This window comes from Carcharodon carcharias, chromosome 4 (genome assembly GCF_017639515.1).
Source record: "Carcharodon carcharias isolate sCarCar2 chromosome 4, sCarCar2.pri, whole genome shotgun sequence".
NCBI lineage: Eukaryota > Metazoa > Chordata > Chondrichthyes > Lamniformes > Lamnidae > Carcharodon > Carcharodon carcharias.
The window spans coordinates 14,638,820-14,665,035 of NC_054470.1; the positions used below are offsets into that span (position 1 = coordinate 14,638,820).

Genomic DNA, 26,216 nt, shown 5'->3' on the forward strand with positions numbered 1-26,216 from the left:
CTGTCTGGTGCCTATTGCTACTCTGTGTCGGGCTCAACCCTTTTGACTGATGCTTTTCAAACTGAACCCAGATGTGTGCCCGCAGAGGCGAGGCCAGGGAGGTTCCCACGGCGGGGCGGGCGAGTGGTCGGCATTCGAGACAGAGCCTCAGCCCCGGGATGGAACTCGGCCAGGATATTGCAACATTCCGATGCCGGGATCACGTGAACGCGGGCAGACGCTCACGTGACTCTCCCTTACAAATGGCTCTTGGGCCGCTGCTGAGTTGTGAACTGTGTTGATCCAGGCGGGACGAAGCTTCCCTACCACCCACCCCTCCCGGAGGTGACACAGCGGCTACGCTCTTTGAAAGGAAAGTGGTAATCGAGGCATTTTTGTCTGGGTCCCTCTGCACCATGCACCATATGATAGAAGTGGCCATTCCATCCTTCAGATACGAGGAGAGCGATCTGGAGAGAGGGTACACGGTAAGGACAGCCGGTTCTGGAGCGCCCTTTCTGTTTTATTTTTAAGGCCTCCGCATAGTTATCCACACCACTCAAAAAAGAAAACTGGCAACGGGCTGGTGGGGGGTGGGGGGGCACCCCGGGCACCCCCTCTTCATGTTTTCGTACCTCACCCTGTACGTACGTGTAACTCATTCACACACACACACACACACACACACACACACACTTCTGCCAATAGGCATGCAAATCTAGAGCGGACCCAAGGGAGGATGATGATGATTTGGATTTGTCAGAGCTGCAAAGCATTTGCAACGAGTTCTGTATCTTTCACTTTTTTTTAACCGATTATATAAACCAATACAATTGCTTTCTGTTAGTTTTTGCAGCAGTCCTTCCTATGGTGGGGGTGTTTGGGGGGGGGGGGAGCGGTGTAGAGATGCTATGGTGGGGGGTGGGTGGGGGGTGGGTAGAGATGCTATGGTTGGGGGTGGGGGTGGGGGGTAGAGATGCTAGGTTTGCCACATTCTTGACTCTAGATTTTGACTTGAGGTACTTTAGCCTTGTTCTGATCTATAGATCATGGGGTGATTTCAGGACGTTGCAGGGAAAAGTGACCACGGTTTTGCCAATTTAGGTTGGGAATGCTCAGATAAAAGCAAAATACTGTAGGTGCTGGAAATCTAGAACAAAAACAAAAATACCTGGGAAAAACTCAGCAGGCCTGACAGCAATGTGGAGAGGGATACAGTTAACATTTCAAGTCCGAATGACTCTTCATCAGAACTAAGGAAAAGTAGAAAAGAAGTGAAATATAAGCTGGTTTGAGGTGTGGGGGTGGGGGGGGGGGGGGGGACAGATAGAACTGGATAGAGGGCCAGTGATAGGAATTGCCATTTTGGCAAACTCCACCTATCACTGGCCCTCTATCCAGCTCTACCTGTCCCACACCCCTCTTTTAAACCAGCTTATATTTCACCTCTTTTCTACTTTTCCTTAGTTCTGATGAGTCATTCGGACTCGAAACGTTAGCTGTATCCCTCTCCCGCAGATGCTGTCAGACCTGCTGAGTTTTTCCAGGTATTTTTGTTTTTGTTCTAGATTGGAAATGTCATCCCCTCTGTATATGTACAGGTCAAACCTCAATGAAATCAATAGGCCACTATCAAAGTTTCAGTTTACTTCTATTGCAAATGTTGAGTACCTACCTGCACTTTCTCATTTTCTCCCTATTCAGAATCTGAACGTAACATTCACTATGTTAGACATGATACATAGTATGCAGTTATATATTTTACAAGTTTAAGTAAGTTCTTAAGCTTGGTGAGGCAGTTAATTCAAAGCAGATCAACTGTTTTATTTTGGGGAGGAAGGCAGCATAATGAGTAGAATACATATTCCAAAGAGCCAGTATTATCACTAGGATTCTCAGGTGAATGAGATGAAGAATTTGCATTCCATACCATTTGAACTCTAGAACATATCTAGCAATATAATTATCTATTCGCTTTTCCAAATATGAGATGTAATTGAAAAGTATAATTGGAGTTGTTTAATTTAGGATGAAGTACTGGTAGTTACAAATCTGTAACTGGTGATGAATTTGGAACATCATGTTAGAGATATACAGTGCAAAATTAAAGTATATTCCATTAGTTGGAGTTTTTTATATATAGATATTGCTGCCAAATGTCCTTCCTTTTTCAAAGTGTGTTTGTGTGTGTTTTAGCTGAGAGTTTTCCAGAATTTGAAGTTGTGAAGTTTAATGTCCCTCCCAAATAATTAGTCATATCTTTATTTAGTTGATTAATGAATATAAAGTTTAAAGAATGTTCTCTAACATGTGACCATCCTCATAATTGATTTCAGATTTATGGGACAACAAAATCAGTTCAAATGGTATGTGTGGTTACTGAGGTGGGACATTGTGGTGAATTAAATAAATGCCCCTTTTTCTACAGGTGGAGTTACAAACCTTGTACAACAGTAGCTTAATTCTATCAGCTCCAATTGTAATCATTTTTTTCTGCAAGATGTCCATAATAGAAGGCGCTATGAAATGTGTAAGGTACAGATTGAACATGATCTGATTAGTGCAATAGGCTTGAGGGGCTGAGTGGTCTGCTCCCATTATGTTCTTATGTAATATTTCCCAGTAGACTACAGTAAATAAATCCGAACGACATTTCAGTTCACATTACATGATTCAACTACAAAAGCTTGTTTTCCCCATCAGTGTTTACTATATGTTAAGGGGAATCCAAATGTCTAAGAGAAGGGGGAATGGTGCCAAAAAGGGGATTTACCTTTTGAAGGCGGAGGGCATTGCTGAGGCATTAAATGAATCTTCTGCATCTGCCTTTATTAAAGAAGAAGATGCTGCCCAAATCATGGTGAAAGAGGAGGCAGCTGGGATACCGAATGGGCTAAAAATTGATAAAGGATGTATTAAAAAGGTTATCTGTACTTAAGGCTGAAAAGTCACCTGGAACAGAAGGGATGCATCCGAGGATACTGAGAGAAGTAAGGGAAAACAACTGGGAGACAGTTGCTGACATCCGTGACCTCTGGAGATTGACTGCTTGGAAGGCCGTTGGAAGAGGCAAGCAGAAATGGCAAGCTCAGCTGGCTGTGAAGAATGCCCAGTAAAAAGAGGCCAGAAAATTATGCACCTTCTCAACCCACTGTCTTCCTCTGCAGCAAATGAGGCAGAGACTGCCATGCCAGAGTGTGGCTCCTGAGCTACACCAGGTGATGCTCAAAACAGTTGACTACAATGGCGCAAACCATCGAGACGGAAGGCTGCCACAGGAAGGGAGGAGATTGTGGAAGGGCTGGCCATAATCTCCCAAACCTCCTTAGATAAGTGAGTGGTGCCAGAGGACTTTGGAATTGCAGATGTTACACTTTATGTTCAGAAAAGGGTGTAAGGATAAACCCAGCAACTACAGGCCAGTCAGTTTAACTGTGGTGTGGGAGAGCTTTTGGAAACAATAATGCAGGACACAATTAACCGTCATTTGGACAAGCGTGGATTAATTAAGGAATGCCAACATGGATTTGTTAAAGGTGAATAATGTTTAGCTAACTTGATTTGAGTTTTTTTAAGGTGATGTAGAGCTGTTGAGGGTAATGCAGTTGATGTGTACATGGACTTTCAAAAGATACTTGATAAAGGTCTCCATAACAGGCTTGCCAGCAAAAGTGAAGCTAACGGAATAAAAGGGAAAGAAGCTGCATGGATACAAAGTTGGCTGAGTGACAGGAAACAAAGAACAATGGTGATCCGTTGTTTTTTTTTCCCGACTGGAATGTATACAGTGGGGTTCCCCAGGGGTCAGCACTAGAACCCCAGGCTTTCCTTGATCTATGTTAATGACCTAGACATGGGTATGCGTGGCACAATCTCAATTCTTTTCTGTGACACACAACTTGAAGTATTGTGAACTGTGAGGAGAATAGTGATTGGACTTTGAGGTTGAATTGACAGATCTGGCAGATAACTTTTAATGCAGGAAGGTGTGACGTGAACGTTTTGGTAGGAAGAACAAGGAAAGACAATGTAAAATAAAGGGTATATTTTTAAAGGGGGTGCTGGAGCAAGGAAACCTGGAGCTATATGTACACAAGTCCTTCAAGATGGCAGCGCAAGTTGAGAAAATGGTTAAAAAGACGATGGGATCCTGGGTTTTATAAAAGACCTAAGAGTGCAAAAGCAAATATGTTTTGAACTCCGCTTGATATTGTGTCCAAGTTTGGGCGCTACACTTTAGGAAGGATGGGAAAGCTTTAGTGGTGGGGGGCAGAAAAAATTTACGAGAACAGGTCCAGTGATAATGAGCTTCAGTTACGTTGAGAGATTGAAGAAACGGGGTTACTCTCCTTCAGTGAGGTGACAATTGAAAGGAGGTTGGTAGATGTCTTTTAAAACTGAGGGGGTCTGGAAAGAGTAGATAGGGAGAAACAGTTCCCATTGGTGGAAGGGCCGAGAACCAGAGGACATTGATTTCCGGTGATTGACAAAAGAAGCAATGGCGACATGAAGGAGAACTTATTTATGCAGCGAGTGGTTATGATTTGGAATGCACTGCCTGAGAGTTTGATAGAGGGAGATTCAATTGTGGCTTTCAGGCGCTTTTTCCAATTCCCTTTTGAAGAGAGAATTTGCAAGGCTACTGGAAATGTTTGCGGGAATAGGACTGGCTGATTTGCTCTTGTAGGGAATCAGCACAGACACAGCAGGCTGATGGACTCTTTCTGTGCTGTAATCATTCTATGCTTGTAGAATTATAGAATCAAACATAGAATACAACTACCAACAAAAATCCAATTCCCAGATATGCAAGTATGTAGGCATTAATATATCCAGGGATTTGTTTTGGCCTCCCTAACACACAGAGTAATATAAATACTCAAAGATAGCAGAGCATAGTTTGAAAACAACTGAAGGTCATAGGCTCGCTCCCAGTCAGACTGTTTTCCACACATGTGGTTCACAATAGTTAAATGTAAAGTAGTACATTTTTTGGTTAAAAGAACAGAGAAGACATATAATCAAACTAAGAATCTTCAGTGGGGCCAGAGTGAGAAATGTACCTGTTGATTGTTCAAAGCATGATCGTACCAGGATAAAGAGTGTATATTTATGCTGACACTGCATGAGTTGGAGTAAGGAAAGTTTTTAAGGGGAGAATCTAATTGAGCTGTGCAAAATTTTTTGCGAAGGTGTGAGATGGTCAGCACTAAATCCACAAAAAAAAATGAGGAATAAAAGCAGTAGTAGTCCATGCGAGCTTGCTCGTATGAGCCAAGTGGACTGTTGCTGTGCTGTATATCCTATGAATTCATCGCTGATCTTTGACATCAATTCCACTTCCCTGTCCCATAGCCAGATCACTTGCTTCCCTTAGAGTTCAAAAATCTATCTTGACTTTGAATATTTTCAATGACTGGGCATCTAAAGCCCTCCTGGGGTGGATAATTGCTAAGATTCATAACCCTCAAGAAATTCCACCTCATCTCAGTTTTAAGTGATGTGCCTTTTTATATTGAGACTGAACCCTGGTTCTAGAGTCTCAAGCCAGGAGAAATAACTTCTTAGCATTTTCCTGTCAAGCCTGCACTGTCCTATGCTTCAATGAGTTGACCTCTGTCTCATTTCGAGTGAATAAAGACCCAATCTACTGAACCTCATCATTGTACAACACTTTCATCCCAGGAATCTAGTGAACCTTCACTACATCCCCTCTAAGTCAAGTATATCCTTCCTTAAATAAGGAAACCTAAACAATGCAGTTTTGGTGAGTACTCCAGTACCAAAGCCCTTTGCAATTAATTTTTTTAAAGTTCCCTTATGGGATTTGGGCTTTGCTGGCTAGGCCAGCATTTATTGCGCATCCCTAGTTGCCCTTGAGAAGGTGGTGGTGAGCTGCCTTCTTGAACTGCTGCAGTCCATGTGGTGTAGGTACACTCAGTGCTGTTAGGGAGGGAGTTCCAAGATTTTGACCCAGCGACAATGAAGGAAAAGTGATATATTTCCAAGTCAGGATGGTGTGTGGCTTGGAGGGGAACTTCCAGGTGGTGGTGTTCTCATGTATCTGCTGCCCTTGTGCTTTTAGATGGTAGTGGTTGTGGGTTTGGAAGGTGCTGTCTAAGGAGCCTCGGTGAGTTGCTGCAGTGCATCTTGTAGATGGTACACACTGCCACTCTGCATCAGTGGTGGAGGGAGTGAATGTTTGTGAAAGGGGTGCCAATCAAGTGGGCTGCTTTGTCCTGGATGGTGTCAAGCTTCTTGAGTGTTGTTGGAGCTGCACTCATCCAGGAAAGTGGAGGGTCCATCACACCCCTGACTTGTGCCTTGTAATGGGGGGCAGGCTTTGGGGAGTCAGGAGGTGAGTTACTCGCCAGAGGATTCCTAGCTTCTGACCTGCTCTTATAGCCACAGTATTTTTATGGCTAATCCAGTTTAGTTTCTGGTCAATGGTAACCACCCCCCAGAATGTTGACAGTGGGAGGATTTGGTGATGGTAATGCCAATGAATGTCAAAGGGTGATGGTTAGATTCTCTCTTGTTGGAGATGATCATTGCCTGGCATTTGTGTGGTGCGAAGGTTACTTGCCACTTGTCTGGACATTGCCTGGGTCTTGCTGCATTTGGACATGGACTTCATTGTGGCTGGAGTTGATGTTGAGGACTCCTGACTATGTCATTGTGGCCCTGCCTCTGCTAGGATGGTGATGGTGGTGCCTGGGACATGATCTGAGAGGTATAATTCCGTGAGAATGACTATGTCAGGCTGTTACTTGATTTGTCTGTGAGACAGCTCTCCCAGTTTTGGCACAAGCCTCCATTTGTTAGTAAGGTGGACTTTGCAGGGTTGATTACATAAACCATAATTACCACACGGACCTTCAGCTATCTCTTTGGACTTTCCTGCCTCTTGTAAGCTGTTCTCACTTTAAATCTACTTTCTGCAGCTTTTGCCTCTTTAAACCAGAAGCTTGGAGCCTTTCTCTCGCCCCTCACTCTTAACTTTACTTAACCTTTTCCATGTTCTTGTCCTTTCTTTGACTAGAAGGTCTGCTTGGGACTTTCTCCTGCTCCACTCCCCTGGATTTTGGGGTCTTTTCTTTAGCTTGGGACTTGTTATATATTCCCTTTGCTCCAGTCTCTCCTGGCAGCTGTTTTCAAAACCAACTGAAATCAACAGCTTCCAAATCAATACTGCTGTTTCCAGTTTCTTCTGTGCCTATGGGAGGAACCTGCCTCTCTGGGCCCCTGTTGCTAGGCAACAGCCCAATTTCTCTACTCTTGTTTATTTAACTTTGCTGCAACAGTTGTAAAACTCTCCATTAGAAATGCAGGCACCTTTTTTAAAGTGAACCTAAAATTCCATTTGACCTTTTTCTTAATGGACAAACACAGAAATACAAACCAAGCTTAAACATTAAAGCTAAAACTTATTCCTAACACCCACAAATACAAGTATAACTTATTTAAACTATCTCTATTCCCCAACAATTTATGTTATAATACAACATCTCATTGTCACACTTGAGGTGACAAAACATTCCAAGTTGTCAAAATATTTTATACACTATAGTGTATAAAATTGAGGGGCATAGATAGGGTAGACAGGAAGGAACTTTTCCCCTTGGTGGAGGGATCAGTAACCAGGGGGCATGGATTTAAGGTAAGGGGCAAGAGGTTTAGAGGAGATAAGAAGAATTTTTTCACCCTGAGGGTGGTGGGAATCTGGAACTCACTGCCTGAAAGAGTGGTAGAGGCAGAAACCCTCATAATGTTTAAGGAGTATTTGGATGTGCACTTGCAAAGTCATGGCATACAAGGCTATGGGCCTGGTGCTGGAAAATGGGATTAGAATAGTTAGGTACTTGTTTGACCGGCGCAGACTCAGTGGGCTGAAGGGCCTTTTTCTGTGCTGTAGACCTCTGACTCTATGACAGGGCTGGGTTTGCTGTTGTCATTTCCAGTGCCTCGGCCGATTCTGGTGGTCTGCCCGGTTTCATTCCTTTTTCTTGACTTTTTAGTGGTTTGATACAACTGAGTGGGCATTTCAGAAGGCATTTAAGGCCCTCCATATTACTGCAGATCTGGAGTCACGAGTGGGCCAGACCAGGTGAGGATGGCAGATTCCCTTCCCTAAAAGGTATTAGTGATCCAGATGAATTTTTATGACAATCGACAATGGTCATCATTAGACTTTTAATTCCAGATTTTTTTTGATTGAATTCAAATCTGCCATGGCGGGATTCAAACCCGGGTCCCCAGTGCTTTACCCTGAGCCTCTGGATTACCAGTTCAATGGCAATATCACAATGCCACCACCTCCATTATTCTTGCACTCCCAATGTCCTCGCAATCCAGGCCAACGTGCCATTGGCATTCCTAATTGTTTGCTGTACCTGCCTGCTAACTTGGTGTTCCTTGTTCTAGTGCACCCAGGTTTCTCTGAACATCAATATTTTTCAAAACACTCTGCTTTTCTGTTCTCTCATTTCCGCACATTATATTCTATCTGCCACCTTATTGCTCACCCTCACCTTAACCTGGTATACCTCTTTGCAGCCTCTTTGTGTCCTCCTCACAGCTTACTATCCCACCTAGCTTTGTATACACTATTCCTGGTACCTTCACCTGAGTTGTTAGTTTAGATTGTAAGTAGCTGAGGCCCCAACACTGATCCTTCCGGCAGCCCACTAATAACAGCCTTCCAACTTGAAAATGACCCATTCATCCCTACTCTGTTTTCTGTCTGTGAAATAATTCTCTAGCCATGCTAATATATTAATGCTAATCACATGATTCTTTTATATGGCACTTTCTCGAATGCCTTTTAAAAATCCAAATATACTGCATCCACTGCTTCCCCTTTTATTGATCAACTTATTTGCATCTTCAAGAAATTCTAAGTTAGTCAAACATGATTTCCCTTTTATAAAACCATGCTGACTCTGCCTAATCATATTATGAATTTCTGATTGCCTTGCTAACCTCCATTTTAATAATAGATTCCAGCATTTTCCAAGTGAATGATGTCAGGCTAACAGGTCCTTTTTCTTGAATATTGTTGTTATGTTTGCTACCTTCCAATCCATGGGGACTATACTATAATCCAGGGAATTTTAAAAGATATTATCATTGCATCCGTTACCTCTGCAGCTACCTCTTTTAGAACCCTAGGGTGTATACCATTAGGTCCAAAGGATTTGTCGGCTTTTAGTTCTTTAAGTTTCTCTAATGCTTTTCCTCTACTGATATTAATTACTCTCTTACTTGTCTGTTAGTTCCCACATATTTTTGCTCTGTGTTCATCTACTGTATAAACAGATACAAAATATTTGTTTAATGTCTCTGATGTTTCCTATTCCCCATTATAATTTCTCTTACTCGAAGGGGCCATTGTTTACTTTGCCTATTGTAGAAGCTCTTAAAATCCCATTTTTATATTTCTTGCCAATTCTTTCTTATTCTATTTTTGTCATTGTTTGCTGATATCCAAAATTCTCATTCCTCTGACTTAACTCACAACATTAAAAGTCCCTTTTAGTCTAACGGTGTCCTTACCTTTAGTCAGTCATGAATTGATTACTTTTCATGTGGAGCTTTTGTTTCTCAATGGAATGATTTTTGTTGAGAGTTTTGAGTTATTTCTTTAAATGGTTTCCACTTATCTGCCATTATGCCCTTTTTTAAAATTTTTTTTTTCCCCAGTCTACCTCATTCAACTCTTCTGTCCATACTTATGTAATTTGTTTTAAGTTTAAGACTCTTGCTTTGGATTTATGTATGCCACTGTCAGAATTTTACATTAAGTTTATCTTATCGTGATCACTCTGTGCCTTTGGTCCTTTTACATGAGATTACTAATTAACCCTATCGCATTAAACAATACAAGATCTAAAATAGCCTTAACCCTGGTTGGTTTACAATGTATTGTTCTATGAAGCCATTTCAAATGCATTCAATGAACTTGTCCTCCAGACCTGCATTGATTTGATTTATCCAATCTGTATGATGATTAAAGTTCCCTATGATTATTGCGTTAACTTTGATACAGGCTCCTCTTATTTCTTGATTAATACTCTGCAATGGCATAACTATTGTTAGAGGCCTGTGAATTATTTCCACCAGTGTTATTTTCCCCTTGTTATTATACTTACGCACACTGGTTCTACTTCCTGATCTTCCCCTGAGCCAAGATCCTTTCTCACAACTGTTCCCATGTTATCCTTTGTATTCAGGGCTGCTCCCACCCTTTTCCATTATGCCTGTCTTTTTAAAATGTTAAGCAACATGGAATGTTTAGTTCCCAGAATAAGGCCAATAATTTAGGATTAGTACTAAACGCATAAACAGGCAGGTTAGAAGATTTTCTTCACGCAAGGGTTTTGTAGCAAGTGGTTACTAAAATTGAGTCATGTGTGGTATTTAAGAGGCAATTGGTTAAATGATTAGAGCCAAAAATATTAAATGGTACCAGAAAACTGCAGGGCAGTGAGATTAAATAGATGGCTGTGATGTGGACTGAACACTCACACAGGTAAGATGGACCAAATGATCGAATGTGCTGAAATTTTTTGTCATAAAACGTATGGAGTAACTCGCCTCCTGACTCCCCAAAGTCTGTCCACCATCTACAAGGCACAAGTCAGGAGTGTGATGGAATACTCCCCACTTGCCTGGACGAGTGCAGCTCCAAGAACACACAAGAAGCTTAACGCCATCCAGGACAAAGCAGCCCACTTGATTGGTACCTCTTCTATAGACATTCACTCCCTCCACCATCGCTGAACAGTAGCAGCAGTGTGTATCATCTTCCATATGCACTGCAGAATCTCACCTAAGGCTCCTTAGGCAGCACCTTCCAAACCCATGACTGCTACCATTTAGAAGGACAAGGGCAGCAGATAGATGGGAACACCACCACCTGGAAGTTCCCCTCCAAGCCACTCACCATCCTGACTTGTAAATATATCACTGTTCCTTCATTGTCGCTGGGTCAAATTCCTGGAACACTCTCCCGACCAGCACTGTGGGTGTACCTACACCACAGGGACTGCAGTGGTTCAAGAAGGCAGCTCACCACCACCTTCTCAACGGCATTTGTGGATGGGCAATAAATGCTGGCCTAGCCAGTGATGCCCACATCCCGTGAATGAATTAAAAAAAAATCGCAACTAACCTATGCTGATGATGCTGCACTAGGTCACTCGCATAGAAATTCTGCTACAAAGACTCATGGATTGTGTGCTCCTCTAAGTCCTATATTTGTGACCTATATATTGTGTCTTCCATGTGTCTAACTTGTTCTCCCTGGCTATGTGTCAAGAAAACTGTGGTCATGGGACCCTTGACCACACTAAATAACATGCTGGAAATGTTGAGCAAATTCTGCTACCTGGGTGACATGGGGCCCACGGTGACTGACAGTCTGCTTCTTGATGCAGAACTCCATACAAGCATAGGGAAAGCAGCTCCCACCTTTGGCCGACTTGTGAAATGTGCATAGAACAACATCAAGCTGAATCTTAGGCCTCATTCAACCCTCATCTTGGTCCTGTCTTCACAGCACCTTGTGTGGCTGTAAAACATGGATGACTTGCAGCTATTGAGAAAAGAAACACGACCATTTCCTTCTTTGCTGTTTGCGGCACGTTCTGGGCATCTCATTGAAGAACAAATTCATGAGCATGCCAGTTCTTTCATAGGCAAATCTCTGAAGTATGTTGATGCTCATTGAGCAGAGGTGACTTGCTGGCTGGGGCACATTTGAAGGTATGCAAATCTACCATCTACCATCCTAAGGATTTTCTGTATGGCAAGGCAGTTGGAGTCAGACTACAAGGCAGATGCCCAAAGCTCCACTTCAAGGATGCTTGCAAGCATGATATGAAGGTGATTGATTGTGAAGGTGATGCTTGCACCTGAGAGACATTAGCTGATGACAGTGGAAAATGTGACATCACCACCTGTAGACCAGCATGCCACCATGACTATTAGTGGCAACATCACCGTGACAACAGGCACCTAAACTGAAAACAAGTCTCAACGACACCTGATAACCACTTCATATGCAGCGTCTGCCTCTCATAGATTGGTCTCTTCAGCCAGCAGCAAAAGTGCACCGCATAAAACCACCCCATCCCCATTTGATTTGTGTGTCCTTTAAGTAGTTGGAAGGATGCTGATGACTATGAGCTAACACTAATAAAACAGATTACCTGTCCATTATTGTGGAATCTTGTTGTGCACAAATTGGCTGTTGCCTTTTCTCCAAAGGTAAATCATTGGCTGTAAAGTGATTTTGGGATGTCCTGAAGCTTAGAGTTGCTATAATCCTGTCTGTCTATGTCTGTCACTTGCACAGACATATCACCCTCTTGAGAGGATTCTGTCCCCTAGTTCTAGCCTGTCCCGTGAGACGAAACACCCTCTCAGCATCCACCCTGCCAAGTCCCCTCACGATCTCTTTTATGTTTCAATAAGATCACCTCTCATTCTTTGAAACTCCAGTGTTTACAGGCTCAACCTGTCCAACTTCCCCAAAGGATAACCCCCTCATCCCAGGAGTCCGTTGAGTGAACCTTTTCTGAACTGCTTCCAATGCAATTATGTCCTTCCTTAAATAAGGAGAACAAAAGTATACACCGTACTCCAGTATAAAAGCAAAATACAGTGGATGCTGGAAAAACTCAGCAGTTCTTGCAGTGTCTGTAGAGAGAGAGAAATGGTTGTTAATCTTTCGAGTCCAATATGACTCTTTTTCTGATCTGTTTCTTTGGAACCTCGTTCAGAAGAAGAGTCATATTGGACTCGAAACATTAACTCTGTTACTCTCTCCACAGATGCTGCCAGACCTGCTGAGTTTTTCCAGCATTGTCTGTTTTTGTCACAGTACTCTAGATGTGGTTTCGCCAAGCCCTGTACAACTGTAGCAAAACTTGCCTACTTTTATATTCCATTTTCCTTGCAATAAATGACAACATTCCATTTGTCTTCCTGGTCATTTGCTAAACCTGCATACTAACTTATTTTTTGTCTTTCATGTACCAGGACAGCCAGATCCCTCTGTACCTCAGTTCTACAATCGCTTTCCATTTAAATCATGTGCTGCTTTTTTTTTATTCTTTCTGCCAAAATGGACAAGTTCACATTTTCCCCACATTTATACTCCATCTGCCAAGTTTTTGCCCACATATTTAACCTATCTGTCCCTTTTTATGTCTTCTTCACAACTTGCTTTCTACCTCCCTTTGTGTCATCAGCAAATTTAGCTACCATATATTCAGTCCCGTCATTAAATAGGTGAGGCCACAGCACTGATCCCTGTGGCACATTGACATCTTGCCAACCTGAAATTGATCTATTTATGCCATCTCTTTTCCCTGTTAGCTAACCAATCCTCTATCCATGCTAATTTGTTACCCCCAACATCATGAGCTCTTATCTTGTGTCATAACCTTTTGATGTGGCACCTTGTCAAATGTCTTCTGGAAATCCAAGTACACCACATCCACTGATTCCCTTATGTGGCTAGTTAAGTTCAATTTCTGGTCAATGCTAATCCTCTGGGTGTTGATGGTGGGAAATTTGGTGATTGGTCATGCCATTGAATGTTGGAGCTGGTGATTGTCTTGCACTTGTGTAGTGTAAATGTTACTTGTCAGTCCAAACCTGAATGTTGTTCGCTTTTGCTGTATGTAAGCACAGGCATTGTCTGAAGTTGTGAATGGAATACCTGTGCCCTCATCAGCAAATATCCCCACTTCTGACTGTTTGAAGTAGGGAAGATCATTGATGAAGCAGCCGAAGATTATTCAATTTTACTAGGTTTGCTTGATGCCACTCTTGACCGCATGCTGCCTTAATGTCACGGGCAGTCACTCTTACCTTTGGAGTTTGGCTCTTTTGTCCATGTTTGGACTAAGGCTGCAGTGAGGTTTGGAGCTGAATTGTCCTGGTGGAATTCAAACTGAGCATCAGTGAGCAGGTTATTGGTGAGTAAATGTCACTGGAAGGTGCTGCCGATTTGATGCACTGATGATTTAGAGTAGACTGATAGGCAGTAATTGGCCGGATGGATTTCTCCCCATTTTTGTGGTCTTCCTTTTAAAACCCACCTCTTTGACTAAACCTTTAGCCACCCCATCAAATATATCTTCCTTTGGCTTGGTATCACTTTTGCCTTGCTATTAATATTCTTTGTTTAGGCAAGGCTGATTTTAATGGAATGAGTCTGGGACTATCCATTACTAAACTGGACAAATCTGTTAATTGTAAAATGACATTAGGTCAGTGGGAAATGTTCAAAAAATAATTGAATGTGATACAGAACAGATTCAAGTGGGTAGAATTCATGCTACAACCATGTAAAATGCTGATTAGACCATACCTGGAGCACTGAGCAGTTCTCGGCACCACACCTTTCAGAAAGATATATTGGTCTTTGAGAGAATGCAGTATAGATTTACTAGAATAATACCTGGACTCCAAGGGTTAAATTAGGAGGGTAGATTACACAAACAAAGGTGGTGTTCCCTAGAATTTAGAAGGTTATGATGTGATTTGATCAAAGTTTACAAGATAGTAAAGGGAACAGACAGGCTAGACAGGAACTTGTTCTCCTGGTTGGGGAGTAGAAGTCAAAGGGGCATAGTTAACAATTGACAGCTAAACTTTTCAGGAATAAAATTAAGAAGCACTTCTACATGCAGTGGTTGGTAGAAATTTGAAACTCTCTTCCAGAACCAGCAATTGATGGGTCAATTGCTAATTTAAATGAGATTGATGGAATCTTTTGTTAACCAAAGGCACTGAGGGATATGAGGCAGAAGTGGGTATATGGAGTTAGGCCCCAGATCAGTCATGATCTCGCTGAGGGGCTAACTAGACTATTACTGTTCCTGTGTCTAATTACACCTCTGTGAAATGCTTTGGAACATTTCCATATTAGAGGTGCTCTATGAATGCAAGTCTAATTTTGAGAGAGATAGGGGTTGGTAGCATAGTGGTAATGTTACAGGAGTGATGATAATCCGGAGATCTGGAGTAGTACTCCAGAGACAAGAATTCGAGTCCCATCATCATGGTAGCTGGAGGAATATAAATTTAATTAATCTGGAATAAAAATGCATAATTATTAATAACCATGAAACCACTGGATTGTTATAGAAACTCACCTGGTTAACAAATATCCTTCAGGGAAGGAAATCTGCCATCCTTACTTGATCTGGCCTGTGTGATTCCAGACGCGCAACTACGTGGTTGACTCTTAACTTCCCTCTGAAATGGCCCTAGCAAGCCACTCAATTCATGGGCAATTAGGGATGGGCTTTAAATGCTACCCTTGCCAGTACAGTAGTGTTCATCCCCCAAGAAAGAGGGGAAAAAAAATTGCAAGGACATTTTTTTTTAAAGGCAGGGATGGGGGAATCAGATCCGACAGTTTGGAACAGAAATACAGATCAATTGCGGGATGGGAATTGGTTGACCTAGAAGCATCTGAGGCAAGAGAGAAGCTTAGAGACATAGAATGTTGCACTCACAAAGATATAGGGAACAGAATGGCTTCATGATGAGAAGAGATGAGGATACATGGAAACGTTGCTAGAGAAAGATCAGCTGAGAGAATCACTTGGGGAGAGACATGCAAGTTAGAGCATTGGAAAAGAGTGAAGGACTCAAAGCAATGGCATGAAATATGTTTAGCAACGTGTCCGGGTAAGTGAATGGGTTTACTGTTTGCAACTGAGTATAAAATTGGATCAAGTACAATGGAATTGGGCCTACTGAATTAAACCTGTATTTCTGATAGTCATCATATATCTCGAGTTGTACATTTTATCAGGCAAGGCATATGGACATTAAAGTCCATAAATAGTGAGGAAGGACCTGAGGCCCTGGTCTTTGGTCCTGTGGGGAGATACTGAAAGTTTGTTGTCTCCAATCTGTTTGTATGACCTTTGCCAATTGGAACCATATCCCTGTATTTTATAATTTTGTATACTCAGGGTTGAGGCTATTTGATCAAGATAGTGACAAGATCACTCCGCATTTAGTAGATTTGTATATGCTTGCAGTTTGTGTGATTTTTTTTTTAAGATGCTTGGAATCGTAGAAATTGAAAGCACAGAAGGCAATTCACTATTTTGTATGTGATGACTGAGAAGAAGCTATCCAGCCTAATTCACTTTACATCTGTTAGCCTGTAGCTTTAGAGGTTATGGTACTTCAAAGTGCATATCTGTGTTTTTTAAATGGGCTGAGGGTTTCTGCTTCTACCACTTGTTCAGACAGAGAGTTCTAGACCCTCACCACCCTCTGGTTTAAAAAAAACTCCGCTCAACTCTCCTCTGATCATTAGAACCATAGAAAAGTTACATCACAGAAGGAGGCCATTCAGCCCATCTTGTCCATGCCAGCCTGAGGACACCCAGGTGCCCTTTCTAATCCCACCTTCCTTTACCTGGCCTATAGCCCTGCAGCTTACAGCACTTAAGGTGCAGATCCAGATACTTTTTAAAAGTGTTTAGAGTTTCTGCCTCTACCACCAACTTGGGCAGTGAATTCCAGACACCCACTTCCCTCTGTGTTAAAAAAGCTCTTTCTCATGTCCCCCCTACACCTTCTGTCACTTATCTTGAATCTATGTCCCCTGGTTCTAGAATTCTCCATCAAGGGAAACAATTTTATCCTGTCCACTCTATCTATTTCCCTCAATTTTGTACACCTCAATCAAGTCACCTCTCAGCCTTCTTTGTTCTAAGGAAAATAACCCCAACCTATCCAATCGCTCCTCGTAGCTACACTTTTCTAACCCTGGCAACACTCTTGTAAACCTCCTGTGCGCTCTCTCTAGAGCTATTACGTCCTTCCTGTAATGTGGTGACCAGAACTAAACACAATACTCCAGTTGTGGCCTCACCAGTGTTTGATACAATTTCAACATTATATCCTTACTTTTATATTCTATACCTCTGCCAGTGGAGGAGAGTATTCCATATACCTTCTTTACAACCTTGTCTACTTGAACTGCTGCCTTCAGGGACCTGTGTACTTGTACGCCAAGATCTCTCACTTCATCTATCCCGCTTAGTATATTCCCATTTATTGTGTAAGCGATGTAACTGTTTGACCTCCCTAAATGTATGACCTCATACTTCTCTATGTTAAAATCCATCCGCCCACTCCACCAAACCACCTATATCGTTTTGGAGATTATGGCTATCCTCTACACTATCCACTACTTGGCCAATCTTTGTGTCATCTGCAAGTTTCCCAATCGTACCCCCCACGTTCAAGTCCAAATCGTTAATATATAACACAAACTGCAAGAGTCCCAATACCGAGCCCTGTGGAACACCACTTGAGACAACTTTCCATTCTTACACTTTAAATCTATGCTCCCTGGTAACTGACCTCTCTGCTAACAAAAATAGGTCCTTCCTATCCACTCTATCTAGGCGCCTCTTAATTTTGTACGTCTCTGTTAAATTCCCCCACTGCTACCTTTTTTTTTCCCAAAAAAATTCCACCCCAGCCTATCCAATCTTTCCTCATAGCTAAAGTATGCCATTCCTGGCAACAGCTTTGAAAATCACCTTTTGTACTCTTTCTCATTCAATTGCTTCCTTCCTATTATGTGGTGACCAAAACTGTACACAGTACTCTAGCTGTGGCCTAATTAGTGTTTTATACAGTTCTAGTACAACTACTGTCCTCCCACTCTTGTATTCTATGCCTCGCCTAATAAAAGAAAGCACTCCCACTTGCCTTCTTAAGACATATCATTTCTGGTTAGTAGTATAATGATAAAATGATCTTTTTAATGGTTTCTAATTTTGATTATAACAGTTATCCTTGTGATTTTTGTGGACAATGCTGATTTATTTAATTTACCTTGCATTCTGTTGCTTGAAGGGCAAGAAAAGGAGATAGAGTAATGTGCACCCCACCCCACACCCATTCCAAAATGCCTGTTGCCAGGGTCTATTATAAGCAGTAAGAACTCTGGAAATGTATATTGAGGACACTCAAATTTTAGTCCAAATTTCAGTAACTTATGAATGAGATCTTGGGTTTTGGGTGGTGTTATGCCATGATATCTTAACAATTGAACTGAAATTGAGAGAAATTATGGTTACAATCAAATAACTCTGGCAGTATGTAACATTTTGAATCCTCACCATGCATCATCTACAGTAAACTTTCTGAATGAGCTTCAGCTGTCCTGCATAACATTTTTCATCTTATGAACCTATGAGACACCTTTTGTAAAAGTAACTTCTAACATCAGATTCCCCCTCTCCTGTTTTCACCTATATGTTGAGACTGAGAATATTTTGGAAAATCGTCTTTTGTTTCACTTCTAGGATCTGGTATCTTGTGAATTAATGAGCAGGGAAATTAAGTGGCTAGTCTTCAAGTAACACATAAGCACAAATCAAAAATGTTGATTACTCAGTGAAATGATCAATGACTGCTGGTGAATGTTCATTGATTCATATGGAATGGCTGTGTGAAAAGTGATCAGACAATTTTTCACCTGACTTGGCTGCCAGAGTGCTGCTTTATTGGCAGTGAGATCGTACAACTGCATCATATATCAGAAATACTTCATTTCTGCATCATAGCAGTATTCGTAATGCTGACTTACTTTTTTTTCACTAGATTTGGTTTGAATGCAGGAACTGAACGTAAACCTCATGGTAGAGGTTCTTATATGCATGTGGCATAATATGTTTGAACACCTCGAAAATTGAATACTTAAAGGATTTTTTTTTCACCAGAACTCAATTAAAATTCAAAGATTTTAGCAAATCAAATAGCTTTTTTTTTTTGAATGCTTAACATGTACTGTATGCATCCGACATTCTGAGTGAACTTCCAGCTTTCCATTGTGCAGCATTTTGCAATGCTTTAGAGGTTAATTTGTACATTTAGCTTCATTTTCCGAATGCCTTTCATTGTGCAGGGCTATTTTACCAACAAGAGAAATTTTGGGAATGACCCTCTCACATTGTGCTTCTTTTGCTGAATTGCTCCCTGTATTTGCTGGCAATTTTGAGTGACTTTTATCCAGGAGCAAAATGTGTTGTATGGCCAAATAAAGCATAGTCCTGGCAAGTTGACAGTACACAAAGATATGTAACTTTAAATGCATATTTTCTGTTGATGCAGATTTAAATTGTTCAATATAGGAGCCACTGCACAGCAAATAGAAGTGGATCATTCAGTTGCTTCCCTTCATTTTCATGGTGCTTACTGATATTATCCAAAGATACAACAGTTTCCACAATATGTTGACGACACCCAGCTATACCATTATTGACCTTTTCCACTGTAAATTACCAGACTGCTTGCCTGACATGCAGTACTGGATGAGCAGAAATTTAAATATTGGGAAGATGAAGCCATTGTCTTCAGTCCACACCATAAACTCCGCTCCCTTGTCACTGATTCTGATGTTGACAATCTTTTGTTATGGATGTATATCCAGATAAAACATAGTTAGGGTCATCTCATTCTTCCAAAGATTGTTATAACCCCCAATGTTGTAAAGTTAAACTATTTTGGTGTGAAAAGAACACATTGGCCTGGATTTTACGAGGTGTGTGGTCTCAACACCCCTGGCTTAAAAAGTAAGGAAGGAACCTGCTTTAAGGCAAGACTTCCGCCCCTTTATTGGGAGGAAGTCCCAAATCGGATGGCTGGCGGCTCTGTAGTTCAGCAGCGCTAGCCAGGAGTGGTGGTCACTGTGTGGGACTACAGGCAGCCCCACCATGATGAGGAGCCCAGGTAAGCCTGAGGTCAGGGGTTTCAATGAAGTGGATGAAGGGGCTGGATGGCGAGGTTTGAGGCTAGAGTTGGGTTAAAGGGGGTGGAGGGAATGACCTGGGTGGGTGGAGAGTGCTGCCACAAAGTTCTTCCCCCACCCAGTCCCCTTGCCTGACAATAATTGGCCACTTAAGGGCCTCATCCCACCTCCACTAGGACCGTTGTGCAGCTAATGGCTACTTGAGGGTCTCAGTGGGGCAAAGGGTAAGCTACCCAATGTTTCCCCTGCCCCTGTAAGATTTCAGAGAGGGTCAGGGACAAGCAGGTAGGCAGGGGAAGGCCACCCTCCTGGATTTTATGTGCCCCCTGGCCTTAAAACCCACTGGCTGGGGAGCACAATATCCAGCCCCTTGTTATGATTGCCCTGTGTTGCTATTACCTGGAATACTGTACACAAGACAAGAACAGACAACGCCACACAACCTCGTTAATATTTGTAAGTTTCTGGCTTTTGATAATTTTAGGTTTTCATTTTGTTTTGGCATAGTGTCATGGGTTAGATCTCTTCAGGGGATATATCTTAAGTTCACTGCAGTTTTTTTTCAGGAACTTTGAAAATGTTAACATAACTTGAACACAGTAACGATGATGTTTGTTCATGAATTGCTTACTTCATTTCCCTTGTTTCAAAGGCAGCTAATCAACCTCCCATGATGTTGCATGTGGCAAATTGAAAAATACAGTCCCTTTTTGTCTATTTCGTTGTCCATGTTATGTGGATGTTCTCTCTTGACTTTTTTTTGTTATCGAAATACTACCTTTTGCCTGTCTTGTGTTTATGGCAAGAGTATGGAATTCTGGGTCCCACTGTTGTGCTGCTGCTTTTCTCTGGAGGACTGATGGCCACATTTCTCCAATATTGTTGAAGGTGGAATAGGCTATCCTCATCTTGGGACTACTGATCCTCTGAATATTAGATGGATTTTTCTTCCAGGTTTACTTAGCAAGGTTGAAATGTTCCATTACAAGGTAGATTATAACCTTTATATTGTCATCTGCATTTCAGGGATGTTTGACCATAAGATTTGGTGAAGTGTTGTGACATCACCTTCTGAGCTGCTTTCCTTCTAATCTGAGAGAGCCAGTAAATTTTTCCTATGTTGGTTTATTAACATGGAGAGATGATATAGAAGCTGCATGAATTGCAGGTGATTTGTTTACTGTATTTTCTGATTAAGAAACTCGTGGAAGCGCAAAACGCTCTAGCGGGATGGGTATTAGTAGATCTTTCTTTTATTTTAAGAAAGGGTGAAATTAAAACACTTGATGGCCTTTAAATTCCATGGAGAAAAACTTGTAATAAAATCCATGATAGGCAGTGTTCACTCTGCCCAGAAATAACATGGCACTGCCCTTTTATAGCAACTTATGAATAGTTGAGGGGAAGGAAATAGCTCATGCCAAGTACACACCCTAATACAGGTACTTCTAATGTATTTGTTTACTCCAGTAAATACACTAGGATGGTATTTATTTCCTAAATGATCATGCTCACAATAGTGGTGGAGCCTTTTATTTTGATCTTCTGAACTAGGTCACCAAAGCATTAGAAGTAATGGAAATGGAATGAAAGAAACAATGAAGGATTGTAAGTACAGGGATAAATGCATTGTTAGTACTTGCAAGCAGCAAAACTGGTTGATTTTCAGTTCACTAAAGCTGTACAATAGCTCTCTTGTTTCTTCAGTTTTGCAAGTGAATACACGCTTCTGATTTGGGTTCCAGGGGTTTACCCCAATACAGGTTTAAAAAGAAGCATTAAAGCCAATGCATAGCATTCATACTTCCCTTTCCTCCTTCGGAAAATGTAGCTCTTTTGTCAAAAGCTGCAGTCAGTCTGGAGGAGTATAATACAGCACAAATGTCATGAAAATTGAAAGAAATAATGGAATTGCTGACTTATTTTGATGACTGAAGTGTTGAGTTTTCTCGTTGTGCTAGAGTGGGAGTGTTTTCATTTTATGGTTCATCATAAATGTTGCGGCCTTGATGATGGGAACATGAAAAATTTTGAGGGTGTTGCTGACAGGAGACAGATTCCAATCACTTTTTCTGGCATGACAGAATAATGTTTCCACACTAGTTCATTTAAAAAGCTGAACTGTGAAGAAACAATGCTGAGCCATGTTTTTATCTGCTAGGAGCTGAGAAGTTAACACTCCATTTGTCAAAGGAGTTTTTGCAATAACTTTGATAATGTTATCACATCATGAGTGAATGGTGCTTGGTCTGACCTCGGTGGTTGCTAGGATACAACAATACACTGAATAATTTATCGATTAAAATGAAATAAACCCTGAATTGTTTTCTTAATCTGCACTGCTTTGTTTTACTTATCATTCAAAAATGAACAATATTTTACCATGTTTTGGTCAAAGACAATATGACCTTGCATAATCACCAGTATCCAAAAGCCCAGATAAGAACAGGAAAATAATAGAGTACAAGGGAAACAGCTTACTGTAATTATTTGTGGCTTGTCAAGTAAAGCCCTTAGGCCCACTGATTCAAATCTAAGAAATCTGCACATTTCTGCAGATTAACCTTAGCTAACATCAGACAAATATTGCCCGTGTTCTTCGGCAGTGCTGAAATTGCATCAGTTTGTCATGCACTCCGCCTGTAGCCTCTGAACAATATTATTTGCTTGCAAATGGATACTGGTGAGAAGCCCCTAGATGCTTTCTCTGGTATCTGACTTTTGCCCTGTGATTTGTCATGTCCCTTTTTGCTATCAGTTTCCAGTAATTTTAATAGATTCTGATGGTTTGCTTGCGGGGATAGAGGAATGTAGATTGTGTCAGCTTTTGCTATATGTATTGTGCTACATCTTCAACACTGAAAGCCCAACAGATCAGAATGGAGTAGGTTCATTCAGATTGTAAAACTTGCTTTTTATGAGTTGATAGTATCCTATTTTAGTAGCATTAAAGGAACAAGTGGATGTGTAAAAAGTGAGCTTGTGTTCTTTTAGTGTGAATCTTGATGCCTTTTGAAAGGCATTTTTTGTTTTTTTTATAATTGTCTAGAGTTGTATTTATTTTAAAAACTTTTATTAGACATTGATAGAAAATGTTTGTTTTTTAAGTTATAGTGTCTCATTATTGAAAAAAGAATCAGTGAAGCATTGGAAAGATGAGAGCAATCAGTTTTCTGTACCTTGCTCAAGTTACTTATAGACTCAGACGTTTACAGCGCAGAAGGAGGCCATTCGGCCCATTGTGTCCACGCTGGTTAACAACATCTGACTACACTAATCCCATTTTCCAGCGCTTGGCCCATAGCTCTACAGCCTATGGCAGCGCAAATGAATATCTAAATACTACTTAATGTTACAGGAGTCTCTGACTCAACCACCCCCTATCAGGCAGTGAGTTTCAGATTCCCACCACCCTGTGGGTGAAAAAAATTTCTTCTCAGCTCCCTTCTTTGCCTTCTACCTATTACCTTAAATCTATGCCCCCTGGTTATTGACCTCTCTATTAATGGAAAAGTGTCTTCCTATCTATGCTCCTCATAATCTTATACACCTCTTTCAGTTCCCCTCTCAACCTTTGTTGCTCCAAGGAAAACAACCCCAGTCTATCCAATCTTTTCTCATAGCTCAGACCCTCCAGCCCAGGCAGCATCCTGGTAAATCTCCTCTACACCCTCTCCAGTGCAATCACATCCTTCCTATAATGTGGCGACCAGGACTGCACGCAGTACTCCAGTTATGGCCTAACCAGCATTTTATACAGCTCTTACTTTCTTGACCAGTCTACCATGAGGGACTTTATCAAAAGCCTTGCTAAAGTCCATATAGACCACATCAAATGCATTACTCTCATCAACAACTGACTTTCTTGACAAGTGGATGCTTTTATTTGAATTGGCAGGTGACATTCATGGGAACCCATTGCTATGACTAAGGCTTAGATTTTCATCCACGTCATCTGATGCACAAGAGGCTGGAAAATTCCCAGCCCCATGAACAGGACTACGATAAATGTCTGACCAAATGTCAGATTTTGGGGGGGTGGGTGGGTGGGATAGCAGGCTATGTTACGAATTGGGGCGTGCGACCCCGGGAGTAGTGAAGGGTTTGGTGTGGTTTGGGGTGACTCTGGTGCAGATAAAAGGCGGGTCCTCAAATTGGCCCATTTGAGAAGTTGGTTGTCCGTGGTGAAGCCCCTGCCCCTCTGAGGAGACGTCACTGACTTGTCAGGTGAGTGGAAACTTTTTGTAAATGTTGTCCAGCTACTCGCTGACGCTGGAACATCATGGGCTTTGTCGAGGGAGGGGAAAAATTGTCATTGTTGCTGCCTGTTTGGTGTACTGTACTGAAGCACTAAAAGCATGGAGTGAAATTACAAGACACAGGCATGGAGATGGCATTATCTTGCCACCACTACCTGGTACTGATATTCTGCAGTCATGTAGTTACCTGCCGTCACTCAATGGATGAATGATGAACAGTGCCATGGTCATTCTCTCATCCACTTTCCCTCTTGCCACCCATCTATCAGGATACGCCCACACTGTTGACCCCAGACCAGGTCCCTCATAGTGTGCAGCTATCAAGGTTAAACAGTTTGACTAAGAGTGAATAAAACAGTAGGGATGTCAATGGTCGTGGAGCACAGCATGCTACGCTGGAGTCACAGCCGCAACATACAAGGCACCAAGCATTTGTGCAGAGCCATTTTCTCCACCACACCTTAACAGTAATCATACATGATATGGTGAAACAGTACATGTAAGCACACAAGAGTGAATGAGAGCATTGTAATCTGAATGGCTAATGACCCTTTTGGCCTTTACATTTTTTTTTTATTGATAGAATGTCCCACACAGATGTGGGGGAGGGGATGGGTCCAGCTGCCCCACGCTTCTCTGATCAGAACCATCAAGTTTTAGTGGAAGAGGTCCAGCAGAGGAGAGAAACCCTGTACTCTACTGGCTATTTTCTCTTGCTCCCATCCCTGGGCTAGATCATCCCTTGGACATCAAGGGGAAGAAGAGATTTCCAAGGAGGCAGCATCACAACTGACTAGTCCACACTCGGTCAACTCCAATACCACCACTTTGGAGGGACGTAGTCAATGTGTAAGAGTTGCTGGCATGTGGTGAAGGACACCGCGCTAAAGTACAGGAAGAGGTCCGAGTTGGGAGATATCTGTGCACAGCCGCCAACCCCCTGGAGGAGGGAGGAAAGTCACAATGATGCTCCAGTGGGTGGGAAGGTGGAGCCTCAGGGAGTTGCCTTTTGGGGTGTAGAATTTGGATAATCAGCAGATATGTGGACACCTGGTGGAGTTCCCAGAGGTGGTGGGAGCTCTAGGACTGTGAAAGGAGGAGTCCATTACTGTTATGAACTCTGCATTGTCCCTGGGGCTGAACTGTGTCAGCTCCAAACTCAAGAGGTTGGCTACACTTGTATAGAGACACATGCAGCAGGACTCTGAGCAGCACTATGGCCAGGAATGGGTGCAAGTCTCCCTCGGTAGCCTGGATTAGTCTGCTCAGAGTATGACTGCTGACATCCACGGATACATAAGGAACTGCGTACTCTTAACAAGACGATTGCACTGTTGGCATAGTGGTTGCTGGAATGGACGATTGCTGTGCATCAGCAGCCAGCCCCATTGAGTCACCTAAAGGCCAACTCTAGGGCTGTGAATGTACCAGGAGCTTCTGAGCACCCTCATCTTCTTTCAGCTCTCCAGCCCCTCCACCTAAGTCCTTGTCTTCTCCACATGTGCCAGTGACCATAGCTGCCCACGAGGAGATGCAGAGGCTGCAGTCTGAAGGAGAGCCCCAGTGGGTGTTCATATGACGAGGCTGGTCATCATGCTGCTCATCACCACATGGACTGAGAAGCGGGCAACCTGCCCCTGCCTCCTCCAAAATAACACAGGAGGTACTTTGTAGGAGTGTACATGAACGCATGTTCTTTTCGCCTAGAGCATTAATGGATTCACTGTGATTATTCTTTCATATTGTACATGTTGCATTTGAGCACTTTTTGCACATATTTACATACATAGATAACTCAAGCATATGTATTTGTGCACGACAGAACTCCAGAATTATGAAGGGTGTTCTTTCCAGTGATAATAAAGGCAGCATGCTAAGGTTCATCTCTAGGTTAAGTCATCAGGAGCAAGGGTGTGACCAGATTTGTGGGACATTGGCGAGCTTCTTCCCTCTGGTCTATCACACAGAATCCAGTGTTCAAAGGCTCAAGCACTGAGATGCTCCTTGTATCTTTTCATTGTTCATCCAAACTTGATTTAAGGGGAGACTCAACGATTTGACTACACAAACAGATGCTGGATAGCAGATGCATCATCAGCATGCCTGCTGGATTCAAGGCATCCATCTGCATAGCAGTGTTTCACAATGAGTTAAACGTTAGCATCACAGCT

The 26,216-nt window shown here is 42.1% G+C and overlaps 1 protein-coding gene across 1 annotated transcript in view; it reads left to right on the plus strand.

The window, feature by feature from the left end:
- Nucleotides 1–213: 213 nt before the first annotated feature.
- Nucleotides 214–26,216, plus strand: part of LOC121277408 (sorting nexin-24-like) — a 229,079-nt gene continuing 203,076 nt past the window's right edge. Inside the window, exon 1 of the mRNA XM_041186837.1 lies at nucleotides 214–467. Within this exon, the coding sequence (XP_041042771.1) occupies nucleotides 396–467 (72 nt within the window). The 5' untranslated portion in view covers nucleotides 214–395. The remainder of the gene's footprint in view (nucleotides 468–26,216) is intronic.